Source organism: Natator depressus, chromosome 6, assembly GCF_965152275.1.
Source record: "Natator depressus isolate rNatDep1 chromosome 6, rNatDep2.hap1, whole genome shotgun sequence".
Classification (NCBI taxonomy): domain Eukaryota; kingdom Metazoa; phylum Chordata; order Testudines; family Cheloniidae; genus Natator; species Natator depressus.
In genome coordinates this window covers 36,946,006-36,962,922 of record NC_134239.1, presented here as the reverse complement: position 1 = coordinate 36,962,922, position 16,917 = coordinate 36,946,006, and the positions used below count along the sequence as shown (strand labels likewise).

Here is a 16,917-nt window from a genome sequence, read left to right as displayed (position 1 = left end):
CAACGACAGTATGTGGTCCAGAATCTTGACTACCTGGTTTATGTTGTGTCTGTTGGCAAAGTTGACTGGCACCAGCCACATCTGGAAGGGACTCGGATGGAGCTGTGCATGCTGGACGACGTAAGTGCAGGCTGCCATGTGGCCCAACAGCCTCAAGCACGTGTGAGCATTGGTGAGAGGGTGGGCTTGCGTATGTGAAATTAGGTCTGAAATAGCACAGAATCAGGCTTTGGGGAGGATGGCTCTGGCCAGAGTAGAGTTGAGGACCGCTCCTACAAACTCCAAGTGCTGCACCAGAATTAACATTGATTTCTTTCTCCTTTATCAATAGACCTAGATCGCGATAGCTGGAGCAATCAGACTGACGTGCCCCCGCACCTGATGCCGAGACCAGTGCTTGATCAGCCAGTCATTGAGGTCTGGGTAAATCTGAACGTCCAGACACCTCAGGTAAGCGGCCACTGGTGCCATGCACTTTGTAAACACTCTCAGGGCTGATGAGAGACCAAAGGGCAGCGCCGTGAATTGAAAATGGTGCTAGCCCAACACAAAGCAGAGGACACACCTGTGTCATGGGAAAATGGAAAATCTGAAGGACGCGTCCTTCAAATTGAAGGTGGCATATCACTCTCCCAGATCCAGGGAAGGGATGGAGGCGGCCAGGGAGACCATGCAAAACTTCAACTTCTCGAGATGCTTGTTGAGGCTAAACAGGTCCAGGTCTTAAGCCCCATTTTGCATTCGGGATTAGGAGATATCGGAAGTAGAATACTTTCCCCTTCATATTCCAAGGGACCTCCTTCATCACTCCCAGCCGTAGGAGGTTTTCTACCTCCTGAGCGAGGAGCTGCTCGTGAGAAAGGCCCATGAAAAGGAACTGGCAAAGGGGGGGTGGGAGGCAGGGACAGTCGAGAACTATAGGGTGTAGCCCAAGGACATTGCGTTGCGCACCCAATGGTCAGATGTCACTCACAACCCTGCCAACTGGAAGGGGCACAGGCAGGTGAGGAAAAAACAGGAAGATGGAGCCAGGTACTTGACTGGGGTGCCGTCCCCTGTCGCACCTTCAAAATGGTCGTCTCTCGCCCCTGTGGTGTTTTGAAGGGCCGGGTTGAGCAGGCAATCGTGAGGACGAAGGGCAGTGTCACTTAAACCCTTTGTCTTTGTCCTTTCTCCTGAAGGTCCCCTGCCAGGAAGACGCCCAGGACTGAGGTGGAGGAGGCAGAGGAGGAGGCCGAAACTGCTTTCTGGCCTGCTGCGGAGTGTGGAGGCCCGGTGACCGCAGGGTGGCCTAGGAGTCTTTAATGCCATGCAACCTTGCGTCAGTGAACTCAGAGAAGAGCCCCGCACCCTCATACAGGAGGTCCTGGATGGTGGCCTACTTCTCTTGGGATAGCTCCAAAGATTGTGACCAAGAACAGCACCTCATGGCCACTGCCTAGGTAACCACCCTGGCAGCCAAGTCTGTAGCGTCCCACGACAATGAGGGTGCCCTTTGCCACCGCTTAGCTCTCCTCCAGGATCGTGGCAAAGTCAAGGGCCAGGTCCTGTGGAAAGGCCTCCCTGCACTTGATAAGGGAGTCCCATAAATTAAAATTGTACCCGCCCAACAGCGCTTGGTGGTTGGATACCCAGAATTGTAGGCTGGCTGTCGAATAAATATTTCTGCTTAAGAGGTCTAGGTGTTTGAGGTCTTTATTTTTCGGTGTGCCGCTCACCTGTCTCTCTTGTCAACTGCGGACACGACCAGCAACCCCACTGATGGATGTGTATAGAGATATTCAAACCCCTTTGTGGGGACGAAATACTTCTTTAGGACTCCTGGGTGGACAGCTAGTGCAAGGCAGGCCAGGGTGGAGGATGATATGACATTGAACAAGCTGTCGGATTGCTCCTCCAACTCCTCAATTTCGAGTTGGTTGGTTTTTAAGTTGGTAGCCATCCTTTTAAGGAGAGCTTGGTGCTCCTAAAAGTCGTCGGGAGGACAGCTAATCCCGGAGGGCATGGCCACCGCTTCAGCCGGTGACAAAGACGATGAGGGCATCACCAGGGGAGGGGCAAGTTCCCCTTCCCTTTCTGGAGATGGCTCCTTGGGTGTTGGTGCCCATTAAGTTGTCCCCGTGGTGGAAGTATGGGACCGGCATCCCACAAGGGTTCCAACATGGCCACTGACCAGGCCACTGATGCCGTGATGGTCTCACTGGCCAACAGGGATTTGTACCCCCTTGGCAATGGGCTGAACCCTAACTCCGACTCGGAGCAGTCCCCTTCCGGTGCCCATGGAGGGGCTGTGGAGGCCTGCGTGTGCTGACTAACTCTTATTGGAGACTGGTGTTTAGAGGGCAGGGATCACCGCCTGTCCCTCAAGCAGTACCGAGGCAGCAGAGATCAGTGCTGCGATGGTGAGCGGTCCTGCACCAGCGAGGACTAGTGCCTAGCAGGCTGCCTGGGTGATAAAGATCTGCACGAAGGTGATCTTGGGAGGCTGGTCGGTACCAGGAGCATGGGTCTTGGTGCCTAAGTTCCAGCAATCTGTGCCTCATGGAAGAAGAGCTTGGCCCTGGAGACCTGGGCCTTCTAGCCAGCGACCAGGGTTGCAGGACCAGTGTCCTAAGCCATGGACAAACACCTGTGATCCGGGGACCGATGGTGCTCCCCTGCCCTTTGGGGAGGTCCCATGACTGGCTTGCCTTGGGGCTGCAGGGCCTTAGCCACTTCTGGCACCTGGCATAGCATCTGCAGTACCAGTAGGCCCACCACTTCTTTGGCTGCATGGGTCATCTCGGACAACGAAGGTCCCTGTAGAAGCTGGGATCCCCTACCACTCCCAGGAGTTGGAGGCGAATCCCTGGCTGGGCTAGGGGGGTCCAACCTTAGCAGTACTCCCCTGTAGCTCCAGGGTGGGCATGTGCCCTGAACTAGCTCCTTTGCCCAGAGCCTCCTTGGATGGTGCTGGGGAGCCCTTTTTCTTCTGACAGTTCTTGGGCATTGGCAACGGGGAACGGTGCTGGGAGAATCCCAGTGCTGGTGGGGCACTCTGTACCGCTAGGAGCGGAATCCCATCGGGAGGGCTCCGACATTGGGTACAGTGCAGCCTCCATCAGGAAGGCTCTCTAGCGGAAGTCCATCTCCTTTAGGGTTCTGGGACAAAAGTTTTTGCAAATCCTGCACTTATCCTTTATATGGGATTCCTTCAACAGCTGCTGTGAGGGTCACTGATAGGCATTGGCCTGTTGCATGACAAACACAGCTTAAACCCCAGGGAACGGGGCATGCCCCGGTCCAGGGCAAAGTTCCAGCTGGACTCTAACCTCTAAACTAACAACTAACACCGACTTAAAATGCGGTCATTGAAACAATGGTATTGAAGTAGCTAGACTAATAAGCAAGCAAGGAATAGTACAATTCTGAAGTTGCAAAATGGCCTTTTTTGTCTAAAAAATGACAGAGCTCAAAATTCATTATACAAGTCCAAAATATATCTAAACCATCAATGTAAGTTCTTTTAATTAAATCCCAAGGGGTCAATTCAAACTGATATTTTGCAGTTCTCTTCACAATGTTTGCTGCTAATTTCCTTGACTGCATAATCTTGCTCATACCTGTTCTAACTGATTAACTTTCTGGTCAATTTTATGCAGTCTAAAATTTCACCCAGCAGGAAAGGATTAAGGGAAACTGATGATTGTCTAGTTTTCCTTCTAATACAGTTACAATGGCAGAATGTTATTACATAGGCCAGATTTTCAATCCATTCCCCACATACATATGCTCAACTTTGCATGCACACACAACTGAGTGCTGAATGCTCTATCACCCGTATATGAGGTGATGGAATTCATCATCAACTGCATATGCAGGTGACAGCCATGCATCTACAAATAGATGGGACTGCCACCTGTAACATAGATGCACACGTTAAGATATGCTGGCCTGCTTCTCAACCACACAGCAAGTACAGCCAAGAACACTTTTTCAACCTGCACCTGGAGAGAAAAATGCAACTTCTTCTCTTTGATGAAGACCGTCGTGCAGTTATTCATGTTGACATTGACGCCATTAAGAAACTGAAGCTGAAGACCATTACACCAGTGCTTTGGAATCTGTATTGACTGCCAAATAAGTTTCTTGGTGGAATTCACAGTGCTGATTTTAACATACAAAGACCTAAATGGTTTGTGACATGTTTCCCACAAGACCACCTCTCTCCCAATGCCATACTGCTCCTGTTGAGATCAGAGACACTTAAGTTAAAGCTCCCTTGTTACTGGGTCTGACCCTTCATTATATACTGTGCAAACAATCCCTAGTGGGGCACCTAAGTGCTAGCACAAATAAATGGAAGTAAGCAATTGAGAGCACTCTCCCCATAAGGGATCACTGCTTCTGGATTTTACTTACTCTGGTTCACCAGAGCCCAAATCTGTCAATCAGCAGGCCCATCTTATCCCCTAGGTATTTATGGCAGGGAGGGTGTTGAGAATTGCAGAGATCTATGTGAGGTGGAAAGGTTTCTAATCTGCTGGTACTGGAAAAGCAATCCATTATGCTTGTGGGGGAAGAGGGCGCTAAATTAAATTATTTCAGGAGATCTAAAGTCCTGGTAGACGCCTATTTTTGTTATCAATATAAAAATAAATGAATATTCGGTATGGCTAAATTTAGTTCTAATACCAGCTGTCAGAATCTTTAAACAATTTTGAATGTTTTCCAGCACAGAAGCTGATCTATCTTCCCTTTGTGGCAATGGACTGGGGTTACACTAGATCTTTACTTTCTTTAAAAATATAGCTTTGAAATCACAAGCCAATTTGATCTCTGCAGTAATTTCATTGATTCTTATTCTAAAAAAAACCCACTCTATTCTGACTGATTAGGTGGTAGTATATTTTGTGTAGCTATTACTCCTGTTTTGGGTACATTTCCACAATGGACCATATCTCCCTGGATTTTAAAAGGAAAGGAAAAAACATGGACTAATCTTCATATGCTGGTTCTTCCCACAATTTGATATTTTAAAAACTAGCTTCTACTTTACAGAGCTTTCAGACACTGTCGCACCCCCTTTTCCCCCTCCCCAGTGTTCTATGTGTAGATATTTTTCAAATACTTTAAACAAGGAGATTCCATTCAGCACTACAAGAGAAAGAGCTTCTGAAGGCCTATGGGTTCTGGTTATACCAACAAGTCAAAGAACAAACCTTTCAGTGAAACCTATCAAACAGACACTCCTGTCCTGATACCATGAAATATCACACTGGCAAGTGAGAAAATTTTAAAAGGGTAAAGAGTAACTACAAAAGTAAATTGCACTTCTACTTTGCCTCATGTTTAAAAATTACTTAAGCTCATAAGAAGAAAATCAGGTCTAACAAACATAGCAATTAGAACCCCATATACACTCTAAAAAGCCTTCCTACTCTGAAATTAACATTTTTAGTAAAAAAAACCACACACTTACTTGCATTTCTTGTCGGATCCTTCAGTCTATATATAAGCATATATGCGTTTGTGGAGCTAGTAGGGAAAATATTTTTAAGAATATCAGTATTTGACTTGGAAGCCAAAATAAAATACTTTTATTAAAGTTATTAATACCATAAATAGTTGTATATGGCCACTGTAATATTGTATATTAATTCAGTAATCACAAATATTGTTTTAAAACATGAAATTCATACTATTGCTAGAAGTTCTGAAATTGTCATCAATTTTTAAAATTATTTTATATAAACATATTATACCATTTTTGCCATAATGTGGCACGCAAAAAGTTTGGTTGGTTTATATCAATATCAAAAAAGAAGTACTAGAGATATACTAACCTAGCAAAAGCACTGGAATAATAGCCTCTGCTTCCAGAGGCCCCACCATATGTTTTCTTAATATCTTCTTGGGTTATCTAGTAACAAAAACATTTTAAAAAAAAGGTTCATTCTTTGTCAAGTAACAATAGTCAGTGAGCATTTACTGGAAAAACTGACAATCATACTTAAGTCATTACTATTTTACATTTGTTTCTTTTTATTTTCTAAATGAGCATGAAAATAAAAGTTGTGTGTCTAGAAGTGATTAGGTCTCCCTTTTAGCTGGAAAATAAAGATCCTTAAACTTTTTTGAAGTGTGAGTTTCTTAAACAAATTTTAATATGCATTATAAGAAACATGACAGCAAATACAGTCTCTTTCAACTTCCATATACTTCTATAGCATGATTTAAAAATTCATATGAAAATCAAGTAAATATATTCAATGTAGAAAATGCCAGAAGGCACATTTCCTAGTAGATAAGAGTTCAAAGAAGGTCATACTTCAAAGAATCAGTCCCAACTGGAAAAATGTGTGTAGACGAAAAGCAAGTTGTAAGCTCTCTTAAAACACTTTGGGTCAGCTACCAAAAAAACCCTAATAACTACAAGTGATAGATTTGCCTGATTTAAAATGGTAAGGTAACAGGATGGCTTTGCTTAAGCTACACCTCAAATTCAATATTGTATGTGTGTGTACACATACATCCCCCATAGACTTGGTCGGTCCTGAGAGCATCCACAAGCATCACCATCATAACTTTTTTAAGTGTTTTGGTCGTAGAGGCTACTAAATTCTTTTTAGGGACAGAAATCTAGGATAAAATCCTTACTCAATGGGAATTCCGCCATTGACGTCAAGTGGAGCTTTTGTCAGTCAAACAATAATGGAGATTTATAGTTCTATGTTTCTATGCTAAATGTGACTGGAAGGGATTTCGTGAGGTCATCTAGTCCAGTCCCCTGCACTCATGGCAGGATTAAGTATTATCTAGACCATCCCTGACAGGTGTGTGTAACGTGCTCTTAAAAATCTCCGATGCTGAAGACTCCATAACCTCCTAGGCAATTTATTCCAGTGCTTAGCCACCCTGACAGTTAGGAAGTTTTCCTAAAGTCCAACCTAAAGCTCCCTTGCTGCAATTTACGCCCATTGCTTCTTAGAATTATAGAAGATTAGGGTTGGAAGGGACCTCAGGAGGTCATCTAGTCCAAACCCCTGTTCAAAGCAGGACCAACACCAACTAAATCATCCCATCCAGGGCCTTAAAAACTTCTACGGATGGAGATTCCACCACCTCCCTAGGTAACCCGTTCCAGTGCTTCACCACCCTCCTAGAGAAATAGTTTTTTCCTAATAGCCAACCTAGACCTTCCCCACTGCAACCTGAGACCATTGCTCCTTGTTCTGTCATCTGCCACCACTGAAAACACCCTAGCTCCATCCTCTCTGAACCCGCCCCCCCCCTCAGGTAGTTGAAGGCTGCTATCAAATCCCCCCTCGCTCTTCTCTTCTGCAGACTAAATAAGCCCAGTTCCCTCAGCCTCTTCTCATAAGTCCACAGCCCCCTAATCATTTTTGTTGCCTTCCACTGGACTCTCTCCAATTTGTCCACATCCTTTCTGTAGTGGGGGGCCCAAAACTGGACGCAATACTCCAGATGTGGCCTCACCACTGCCGAATAGAGGGGAATAATCACTTCCTTCTATCTGCTGGCAACGTTCCTACTAATGCAGCCCAATATGCCGTTAGCTTTCTTGACAACAAGGGCACACTGTTGACTCATATCCAGCTTCTCATCCACTAATTCCTAGGTCCTTTTCTGCAGAACTGCCGCTTAGCCAGTCGGTCCCCAGGCTGTAGCAATGCTTGGGATTCTTCCCTCCTAAGCGCAGGACTCTGCACTTGTCCTTGTTGAACCTCAGATTTCTTTTGGCCCAATCCTCCAATTTGTCTAGGTCACTCTGAATCCTATCAATAGCCTTCAGCATATCTACCTCTCACTCCAGTTTAGTGTCATCTGCGAACTTGCTGAGGGTGCAATCCATCCCATCATCCAGATCATTAATGAAGATGTTGAACAAAACCAGCACCAGGATGGACCCCTGGGGCACTCCACTTGATACTGGCTGCCAGCTACGCATCGAGCCATTGATCAATACCAGTTGAGCCCGCCGATCTAGCCAGCTTTCTATCCATCTTATAGACCTATTCTTGTCTTATCCTCAGAGGTTAAGAAGAACAATTCTCTCTCCTCCTTGTAACAACCTTTTATGTACTTGAAAACTTATGTCCCCTCTCAGTCTTTTGTTTTCCAGACTAAACATAAGTCATATTTTCTAGATCTTTAATAATTTTTGTTGCTCTTCTCTGCACTTTCTGAAATGTGGCGCCCAGAACTGCACTCAACACTCCAGCTGAGGCCTAATCAGCGCAGAGTAGAGCAGAAGAATTACTTCTCATATCTTGCTTACAACATTCTTGCTAATACATCCCAGAATGATGTTCGCTTTTTTCGCATCAGGGTTACACTGTCAACTCATATTTAGTTTGTTGTCCACTATGACCCCCAGATCCTTCTCCACAGTACTCCTTCCTAGGCAGTCATTTCCCATTTTGTATGTGTGCAACTGATTGTTCTTTCCTAGGTGGAGTACTTTGCCTTTGTTCGTATTGAATTTCATCTTATTTACTTCAGACCATTTCTCCAGTTGGTCCAGATCATTTTGAATTTTAACCCTATCCCCCAAAGCACTTGCAACCCCTCCCATTTTGGTATCGTCCACAAACTTTATAAGTGTACTCTTTATGCCATTATCTAAATCACTGATGAAGATATTGAACAGAACCAACCCCTGCGGGACCCCACTTGTTATGCCCTTTCCAGCATCACTGTGAACTACTCATAACTACTCTCTGGGAACAGTTTTCCAACCAGTTTTGCACCCATCTTACAGTAGCGCCATCTAGGTTGCATTTCCCTAGTTTGAAATGGTCATGGACACTATATCAAAAGCTTTACTAAGGTCAAGACGTATGAAGCTTTGGAGCAGGATAGGATTAACACCACTACCTTTGAATTATGGCAGAACCATCATTAACTCTTTGAGCAAGCAGGAAGTTGCCCTTGTCTATTTTAAAGGGGAAGGCATAAGACTAAAGCTGCCAAGGCTTTCACATTTAATAGGAGACTTCCATTCCTACAAGATAGGTTTCAGAGTAACAGCCGTGTTAGTCTGTATTGGCAAAAAGAAAAGGGGTACTTGTGGCACCTTAGAGACTAACCAATTTATTTGAGCATGAGCTTTCGTGAGCTACAGCTCACTTCATCGGATGCATACTGTGGAAACTGGATGCAGTTTCCACAGTATGCATCCGATGATGTGAGCTGAGCTGTAGCTCACGAAAGCTCGTGCTCAAATAAATTGGTTAGTCTCTAAGGTGCCACAAGTACTCCTTTTCTTTATTCCTACAAGACTTTCCCTCCCTTAATCATCTGGATGCCTTATGGAAGTTCACCAGAACCATCCTCAAAGTCTTTACAGGAAGACAGTGCCAGGACCATGCACTTTTCTCCCAGGGTCAAGGAACAATTCCTTAAGAGAAGAGAGATGGGAATGTTAGAATTCTCAAAATCTTTAGCCAGAAAGAATATGTTGTATTTTCTTTTGTATAGAGGTGGTGTGGAAGAAGGGGGACAGTAAATAAAGAGAGAGCAAAATTAGCCTAAACTTAAGATTTCTATTAAACAGGATAAAGCAGCATGGAGAAGCCATAACATGTCCTGATCAGCTGAAGCAGGTAGCCTTGCCTCTTCCCATATCCGGAAATCTCTCATATTGCTTGAGAATTAATAACAGCACCCAATTAACTTGCTATATTGCATAGACAGTGACTGATGACAGACCTTGTTGCAGGCAGAAGACCTGCTCAGAGGAGCAAACAAACTGCCAGTGGGGTGGGGGCACCATGACAGCAAGTACTGTAGAATGAGCCTACAATGAAGACTTGTAGAGTGCTACCACAAAGAATGCACCATTATTTCCTAGCTATTTGGTTTGCATTGCTACCTCCGTTTCTTGATCCAATAGTGAAACAACAGGCAAAGAAGGGGAGGGAGGGGAAAGGGATTAAAAAAAAAAACGAACACATTCAGAAGGCATTCTTCCCTCAAAGAGAAATATTTTGGGTCCTCACAGATCCAGACAGGCTAAATCATGCAGTCTGCACTGATGGTGGCTGGAAATATGAGAAGACTTAATATATGAAAAATTAAAATAAAGAATTACATGTAACATTCTTCATATGAAAAGATTTTGCAAAAGCACTTAACATTCAAATTAAGTAATGAATTATACACATGAACAAGTTGAGGCTAGATGATGAGAAGCTGAAAAAGTGATATAAACTAAATTCTGTGCACTGTAACTTCAAAAATATGCATGTTACTTCAAATACTACAAGTGAGAGTCATGAACAATAATAAAATCTCATTGTTTCATTTATGGGGAAAACAAAGCAGCAAATATTACTTTACCTTGCTGACATGTTGATCATTGAAGCTATACCACTGCTCATCATTAAAAGATTTTATGCAGGCATAGTAATGGCCACCAGCAGCACTTCCTGAATGGACCATTACAGAAAAGAGTTCATACAGTAAAGAATTCTAGAGAAGAAAAATAAATAGATAAATCAAAGCAAGGTTTCTCAATTGTGTATAGTTACATGAAAAATAACTATGGAAACAATTGTGCATAGACCTCTCTACAAGTACTATTCTGCATTATTATTAGTAGAATTACAGTAGCACCCAGAGGCCCCAACCAAGATCAGAGCCCCATTGTGCTAGGCGCTGTAAAAAAAAAAAAGCATAGTAAGAGACAATAAGCTCTTTGGGGGTGGGGACTATCTAAAAAACAGGAAAGACAAAGGAAGTATCTTCATTTTACTAAATGTGGAAGAGAGGAACGGAAAGAGGAGTGACTTTCCAAGGTCACAGAGACAGGTCTCCTGAGTCCTAGTCAACTGCCTTAAAACCACAGGACCACCCTTCCTTCCTATACAGACGCTGAATATGAACGCAGATACAAAATATAAAATTTTATCCCTACCTTACTTACAATATATTCTCCTTATCCAAAAAAAACAGAGGGAGCCTGCTGTAGAGTATGAACCTGGCATTAAAAATTAATAAAAATAATTTTCAGAGAAAAAACTAATCTGATGTTAAGGATGGGAAAGTTTCACTAACTCAAAAGAAAAAATAATACGGTACAGTTTAAAAAATGTGAATAGTGCCAACCCAGGAAGTTAAGCTCAAATTAAATTTATAAACTCCACAAACATCTGAACGTACAGACATTCACAGTTGACTCAACAACTTTAACTCTACGCAGGCTTATTTCACCTTAACTATGGAAGCAACTGCTTGCTCTCTAATATTTAGCATAGACAAGGCATTTATCTTCAATGTAATTTACAAACTTTAATCCTCATAATACTCGTGAGGCATTACTGTTAAAAACAATTTTCTTATGTCGGACAGTTAACATCCACATTTTACACATGGGGAAATTGAGACAAATAGGTACAGTGACTTGCCTACAGTCACGAACCATGTCAGAGCAGGGATTAAAGTATTGACGATTAGACCATTACACTACCATTCTTCTCTGTACACTTTCAATCAATGTGTAATGAAGGCCAAAAAGTAGTTTCCTTTTTTTTGGGGGGGGGGGGGTATCTTTAAAACGTAATTCTGTGTTATAAAATTTGGACTGGGGCATGGGGGGAAAAGAGTGGGGACCTCTATAGAACCAGAAACAAAAGTATGTGATTTCCTTCATCATTCGTCCGAAGGCTCAAGAGTCTGAAGTAGTAAGAACTTATGTAACATTTTCCATTGAAGGCTTTTCTTTTCACAAACATGAATTTATTAAATCCCCAACTTCCTGCTGAGGTAGGGTAAACCTCTCCATTTTATATATGGAAACACAGAGGCACAGAAAGATGAAATTACTTGGCCAAAATGCAGAGTCATTGTCAAATCTAGGATTAAGTAATGGGTATTATGACTTTCACTCCCTGCACTAATCAAGTGACTGTTAACTAGCTCCTACTTCTCAACAGAGATTTACAGGAGTCCCAATACCTCATTTATCAAGACTGAAACTGAACACTAGCACTCCAATGTCTAATTTATTAGAGGACCAGAATGTAGATATTACACTATTAAAAACAGTCTTTAAAGGGTTTATAAAGGTTCAGTTCTAACCAATCCATGGCTTCCTAATGGGTCTAGACTGATACAAGCTACAGGCCATCTAAGTTCCCTCTAAGATGCACATCCTTGGAGCAGGCTATAAAGGGCCACACAGGTGCACTGCCACAAGCACCAGGAGAGGAGAGAGGTGGGGGATGGAGCAAGTTGGGGCGTGCAGAGCTGCCTCGGCCCCAGCCCCAGGGCAACCTCCGAGGGGGAGAGGCACCTTGGCCCTGCTGCCAGTGGGGAGAGGGCTGGGGGGGGCAGTCCTCTGGCTCTGGCCCCAGCCCTGTAGCAGCCTACACCCCAAACCCCTCATCCCCGGCTCCCCACCCCCGCACGCACTCCAACCCTCTGCCCCAGTCTCGAGTCCCCTCCCACACTCTGAACCCCTCGGCCCCACCCCCACCACACATCACTTTCATACTGGTGCACATAAAATTCATTCAGCACATTGATATAAAAAATTAGAGGGAACGTTGCAAGCCATGTTTCAGATTAGTTCACTGAATAAGGTCAGTGAAGCCTATCCTACAATTAAGTATTAGTAACAACTTTTCCAAAGATTTCAGAGAAGATTTGTACCAGTAAAAGTTTTCCATCTTAGAGTCCTTGGTAATCACTAAACAGAATGGGGGCACTGCTATCATGGAATGAGTTGCCATTGTAAAATGTATTTTGTGACTATTAATTCAAGATATTTAATAGCATATTAAAATGCTCCTAATACCCTCTTCTTTTCTACATGATCATTTCTGTAGGCCAAGAAACAGATAGCTACTTTCAGAGATCTGTACTATTACTGTATTTTCCTAACTTTTTCCACTCTTAGCAACTCAAAAAAACAGGACTTTCATCCCAAATTTGTGAGCCTGATAAAAGAAAAAAGTTAAGCAATCATACTGCAATGAAAATTTATTTAAGACAAAAAAGCAATCTTTTCCAATTTCTCTATGGTGAAATCTCATACTACTCAGACAAGATAGAGATATCTAATATTTGTAGGTCAGGGTTTCACCTACAAGAATGAAGGGGAGTTGAACTTTCATCTTTATTTGTCACCTTTCCCCAAGTAAGTTTTACAACCTCATGGTGGTACTGTAGTACTTCTAGAAAAAGAGATTGTAGTGGTGGCCTATAATGCTCTCTTTCAAGTACACTGAAATTATGGCTGACCAAAAGACTGACTTTTCCTTTCAGATGTAGCTGTCACCAATGTCAATATCTGCATCACCAACACACTTTCTACCATAATGTACCAGTCATGGAATGGCCTTCAATAAGATTCTAGCCCTAACCATCTCATATCTTGACTACTACAACTTGGCCTTGACAAATGCAATCTTGGCTCCCTCAAGTCTATTCAAAACTCTGCTGCTAAGATCATCATCTTGACTTGTTGCTATGACATGAACCCCTTCTTCACATGCCTCCTCTCACTTCCCCGTCACTGCATAAAATACATGCTACTTGTCTTTATCTCTGCTCTGCCAGATATATCAGTCTTCCTTGTCCATTAGCTGAATGTTTTTCTCAAGCACATTCTTCCTTCAACCCCCTCCCACAAAATGGGTAGGAAGAGCTCAAAAATATGTAAAGCACTACATTACCCTCATTCAAACACCTCCTTAAATTCACCCCTGCTTGGATAACTACAAAAACATTAGAGAACAGCTAGATTATTAGCTAATAAAGCAGCAAGACTGTTAGCTAGTGTGGTGTAATTACTGCTCATCATAAAAAAGTGATAATTTCACTTGTCTTGTTCTTCCCATTTCCTGTTGATCCAGCTGCTATCACATTCTAATACTGTGAGCTCTTTAGACTTTATTACATATATGTAAAATCGCTAGGCACAAAGGGTCCAATCTTTAATTGGATCATATAGTGCTACCTTTATATTTTTAATTAAATAACAAGCATCCTGCATTCTCCAGCGATGTAGTACCTAGACAGACTGTGGTGGTTTGCTAGGAGCACATTAACACTTGTAGAGGCTTATTAGTTGGTTCTGGGAACAATTCAAGATGCAAGTGACAAAACAGAAGGCTTATAATTAGGTCAAGTCCACGTAAATCCAAGTTTCATACATACATTACGTTGCATGTGTGCAAAGTAGGTATAGCTGCATGCAGACAAATGAGCAAACTTACATTCTGATTATCCATCCTGGAAGGCACTCAATATCTCCTAGGAGGTATGGAAGCTCCTGATAAGATCAAGCCCTTAATGGGCCTGACTCACCTATCTTAGCTGGTTTGACACAAGATCTCAATTTCCTCAAATTCATGTCAGAGATTAAAGAAAGCTATAATAAAGCTATTAATTCAGAGACATATTGACCCTCCACACTCTGTCTTGGTCTAACATCCTAATGGATCACAAAACATCGCAAAGGCCAGCGTTTTCCACTATTATGCTTTTGATACCAGACAAAGCATCTCAGATTCCCTTCCAGCCAAACTCAATATTAATGGTACAAGATATAAGAGTCCATGTAGCTCCACAAGGTAATGTTGTGAACAAAGGGCAAGCCTGGGGAAAACCAGTATTTTAGTAGCTCTTTGTTTTAATGATACTTTATTAAAACAAGCCTCCATGAGAAACATGTTTACAATCAGGAGAAAACTAGATGGCCATTTTAGGCATTCATATAGGTGGCTGCTTCCAAGCTCCTATATGCTACGGGTGGAAGACAGCCTCTTCAAGAATTTATTCTCCCAGGATACAACAACATATTTTATGCTGAAATACATGGAACAGAACAAAATAGCTAAAATCATTTTCTGCTCCAAAAGTCTGAAGGTGCTGACTTGCACAGAGTGGAACCTGCCAAAGACTGATCAAAACTCTCTAGCCTTTTGTTCTTAAATTGCAAGACATTTGCATAGTGTGAAGGGATTTGACAATCTACCTCATCATGGAAGTGCTCCCCAGAAATAAAAACTTTCTGCCAGAACAAAGCAGGAAATCCACAGGCTCTGGCCAGGTGAGCATTCCCTCAGAATGGGGAAATTCCCCATGCCTTTTGTGTTCTTTGCAAAGCTGCAGGCTTAAAATATTAGAACAAGAGCAAAGAAATATGACTGTTTTTAAAACACCATTTATCTGGACAACATACTAAAGCTGTACCCACATGTTTGTGTTTTAAGAGTACCTTTTCAATGCCAACTTTTGAAATCCTTTCAGCACCACTACTGCTTTCAAGGCAGATTCCTTCATCCACACCATCATCATTAGAAAAATCATTGCTCATCTGATCACTGTGACAGCTGCCTTCATTCTCTGCTCCACTATCAGTGCAACTCTCAGTTTGGGGAGACTTCTTAAAAATAAACCATAAATGTTAGTTTTATAAAGTAGATAAAAATGATAATACATATACATGTAACAAGAGACAATGAATTATCAAAATAAATGAGACTGTGCAATTCTATAGAAGACTGTACCTTCCACCTGCAAATTTCAAAGTGTTTTACAAATAATCCTCTGTGAAGAAGGATACAGCATTATCTATATTTTGCATCTGGCAAATCTGAGGAAGATGTTAAGTTTTGAAGACTGAAACACTTTTTAAGATTATCCTGACTGCTAACTAAGTTATGTTGATGCAGGGTACCAACAATGTTCCAATAGATTTCAGGAGAAAGTCTCCCAAAATGTATGTGTCTTTTGATATTAAAATTAAATTAGCTAGATATCACTGGCACGTCTATTTTAGGATTACTTCCATGGAGCTACTTTTTCTTGAACAGAAGTCAAAGATACAGTATGTAGGTTCTTGAGAGTTCTGTAATACCTAAAATTAAAAAAATACATAAATGGAAAGTTTGTCTTGCTTGTTTTTCCAGTGAAGCATGCCTACGAATCCTCAAAAAGGGAATGTAATTAAAAGTGAGAACAGTAATAAAAACCGGCAGTGACTTCAATACCGACTAAACCCATATCTCCAAAAGAAAATATACCCAGATATGCAACCAGGAACAATCTGCTTTTAAATTTTTTGAGTGCTCAGCCTTTCACTGAAGGACCCTCTTCCGAAAGTTTGCATCTAGAGAAGGCAAGTCCAATTCGTAGAATTTAGCAAGTCTTTAGCTATTCTCCATATTTTACCAGCTGACAGCAACAGTCTTTTGATCTCAAAGTCATTGTTCTCACAAAGCAATCTTTAAACTTAGACACATTAGTTTCGCATTTCAGGATTCCAATGTGCAACATTTTATCCTTTTTATTTGTGAAAATTAAGGCTGGATGTCCTTCATAGTGGGTGCAATGAAACAGATTACAACTCTGTCCTCTTTTAAAGTTTACTTTAAGCACCTTATATCCAGCTTAAAAATATGGGTGAAGTGAGAACAGAACGGATATTCTGAGAAACATCAACGATACATAGTAGTCACATGCCCATGAAAGTGCCACTGAAGAGGCCCTTTGCTGTACATTTCTTCCAGCCCAAAGGCCATGTATCAAAGCCACCATCTTTCTAGGTAAGGAGGAGGAGGTGGCTTTCATAACCACCAAACCAAATTCTTATTGTTTAGAAATACACCACGCGCTTTCCAGAGAATGAATTACACTCAATGTGAGTGCACTGTTCCCAGCATCTAACAAGATGGAGGAAGAAATATATCAGCACTGGAAATTAAACCCAGGCACCTTACATAACAGTGTAGAGCACTGCCAGAAGCCCCCTTTTGTAAATTAATTTAAAACTCCAAACCTGAACAGAAACAAAGAAATGTGGAATGAGATTTTTAACACTAAGTTCCTAAATCCTGATTAAAGTACCCAAAACAGTGGTCTGATTTTCAGAAGTGTTGATCACTCAGTAATTTCCACTGAAGT

At 42.2% G+C, this 16,917-nt stretch overlaps 1 protein-coding gene across 5 annotated transcripts in view; it reads right to left on the bottom strand.

The window, feature by feature from the left end:
- The window catches only part of USP47 (ubiquitin specific peptidase 47), a 91,606-nt gene that overhangs the window by 32,253 nt on the left and 42,436 nt on the right, over positions 1–16,917 (bottom strand). For all 5 annotated transcript variants that reach the window (XM_074955072.1, XM_074955070.1, XM_074955067.1 and 2 more), the window contains 4 exons: positions 15,230–15,397; positions 10,345–10,476; positions 5,826–5,902; positions 5,462–5,517 (listed from right to left, as the gene is read on the bottom strand). In XM_074955072.1, the coding sequence (XP_074811173.1) occupies positions 5,462–5,517; positions 5,826–5,902; positions 10,345–10,476; positions 15,230–15,397 (433 nt within the window). The remainder of the gene's footprint in view (positions 1–5,461; positions 5,518–5,825; positions 5,903–10,344; positions 10,477–15,229; positions 15,398–16,917) is intronic.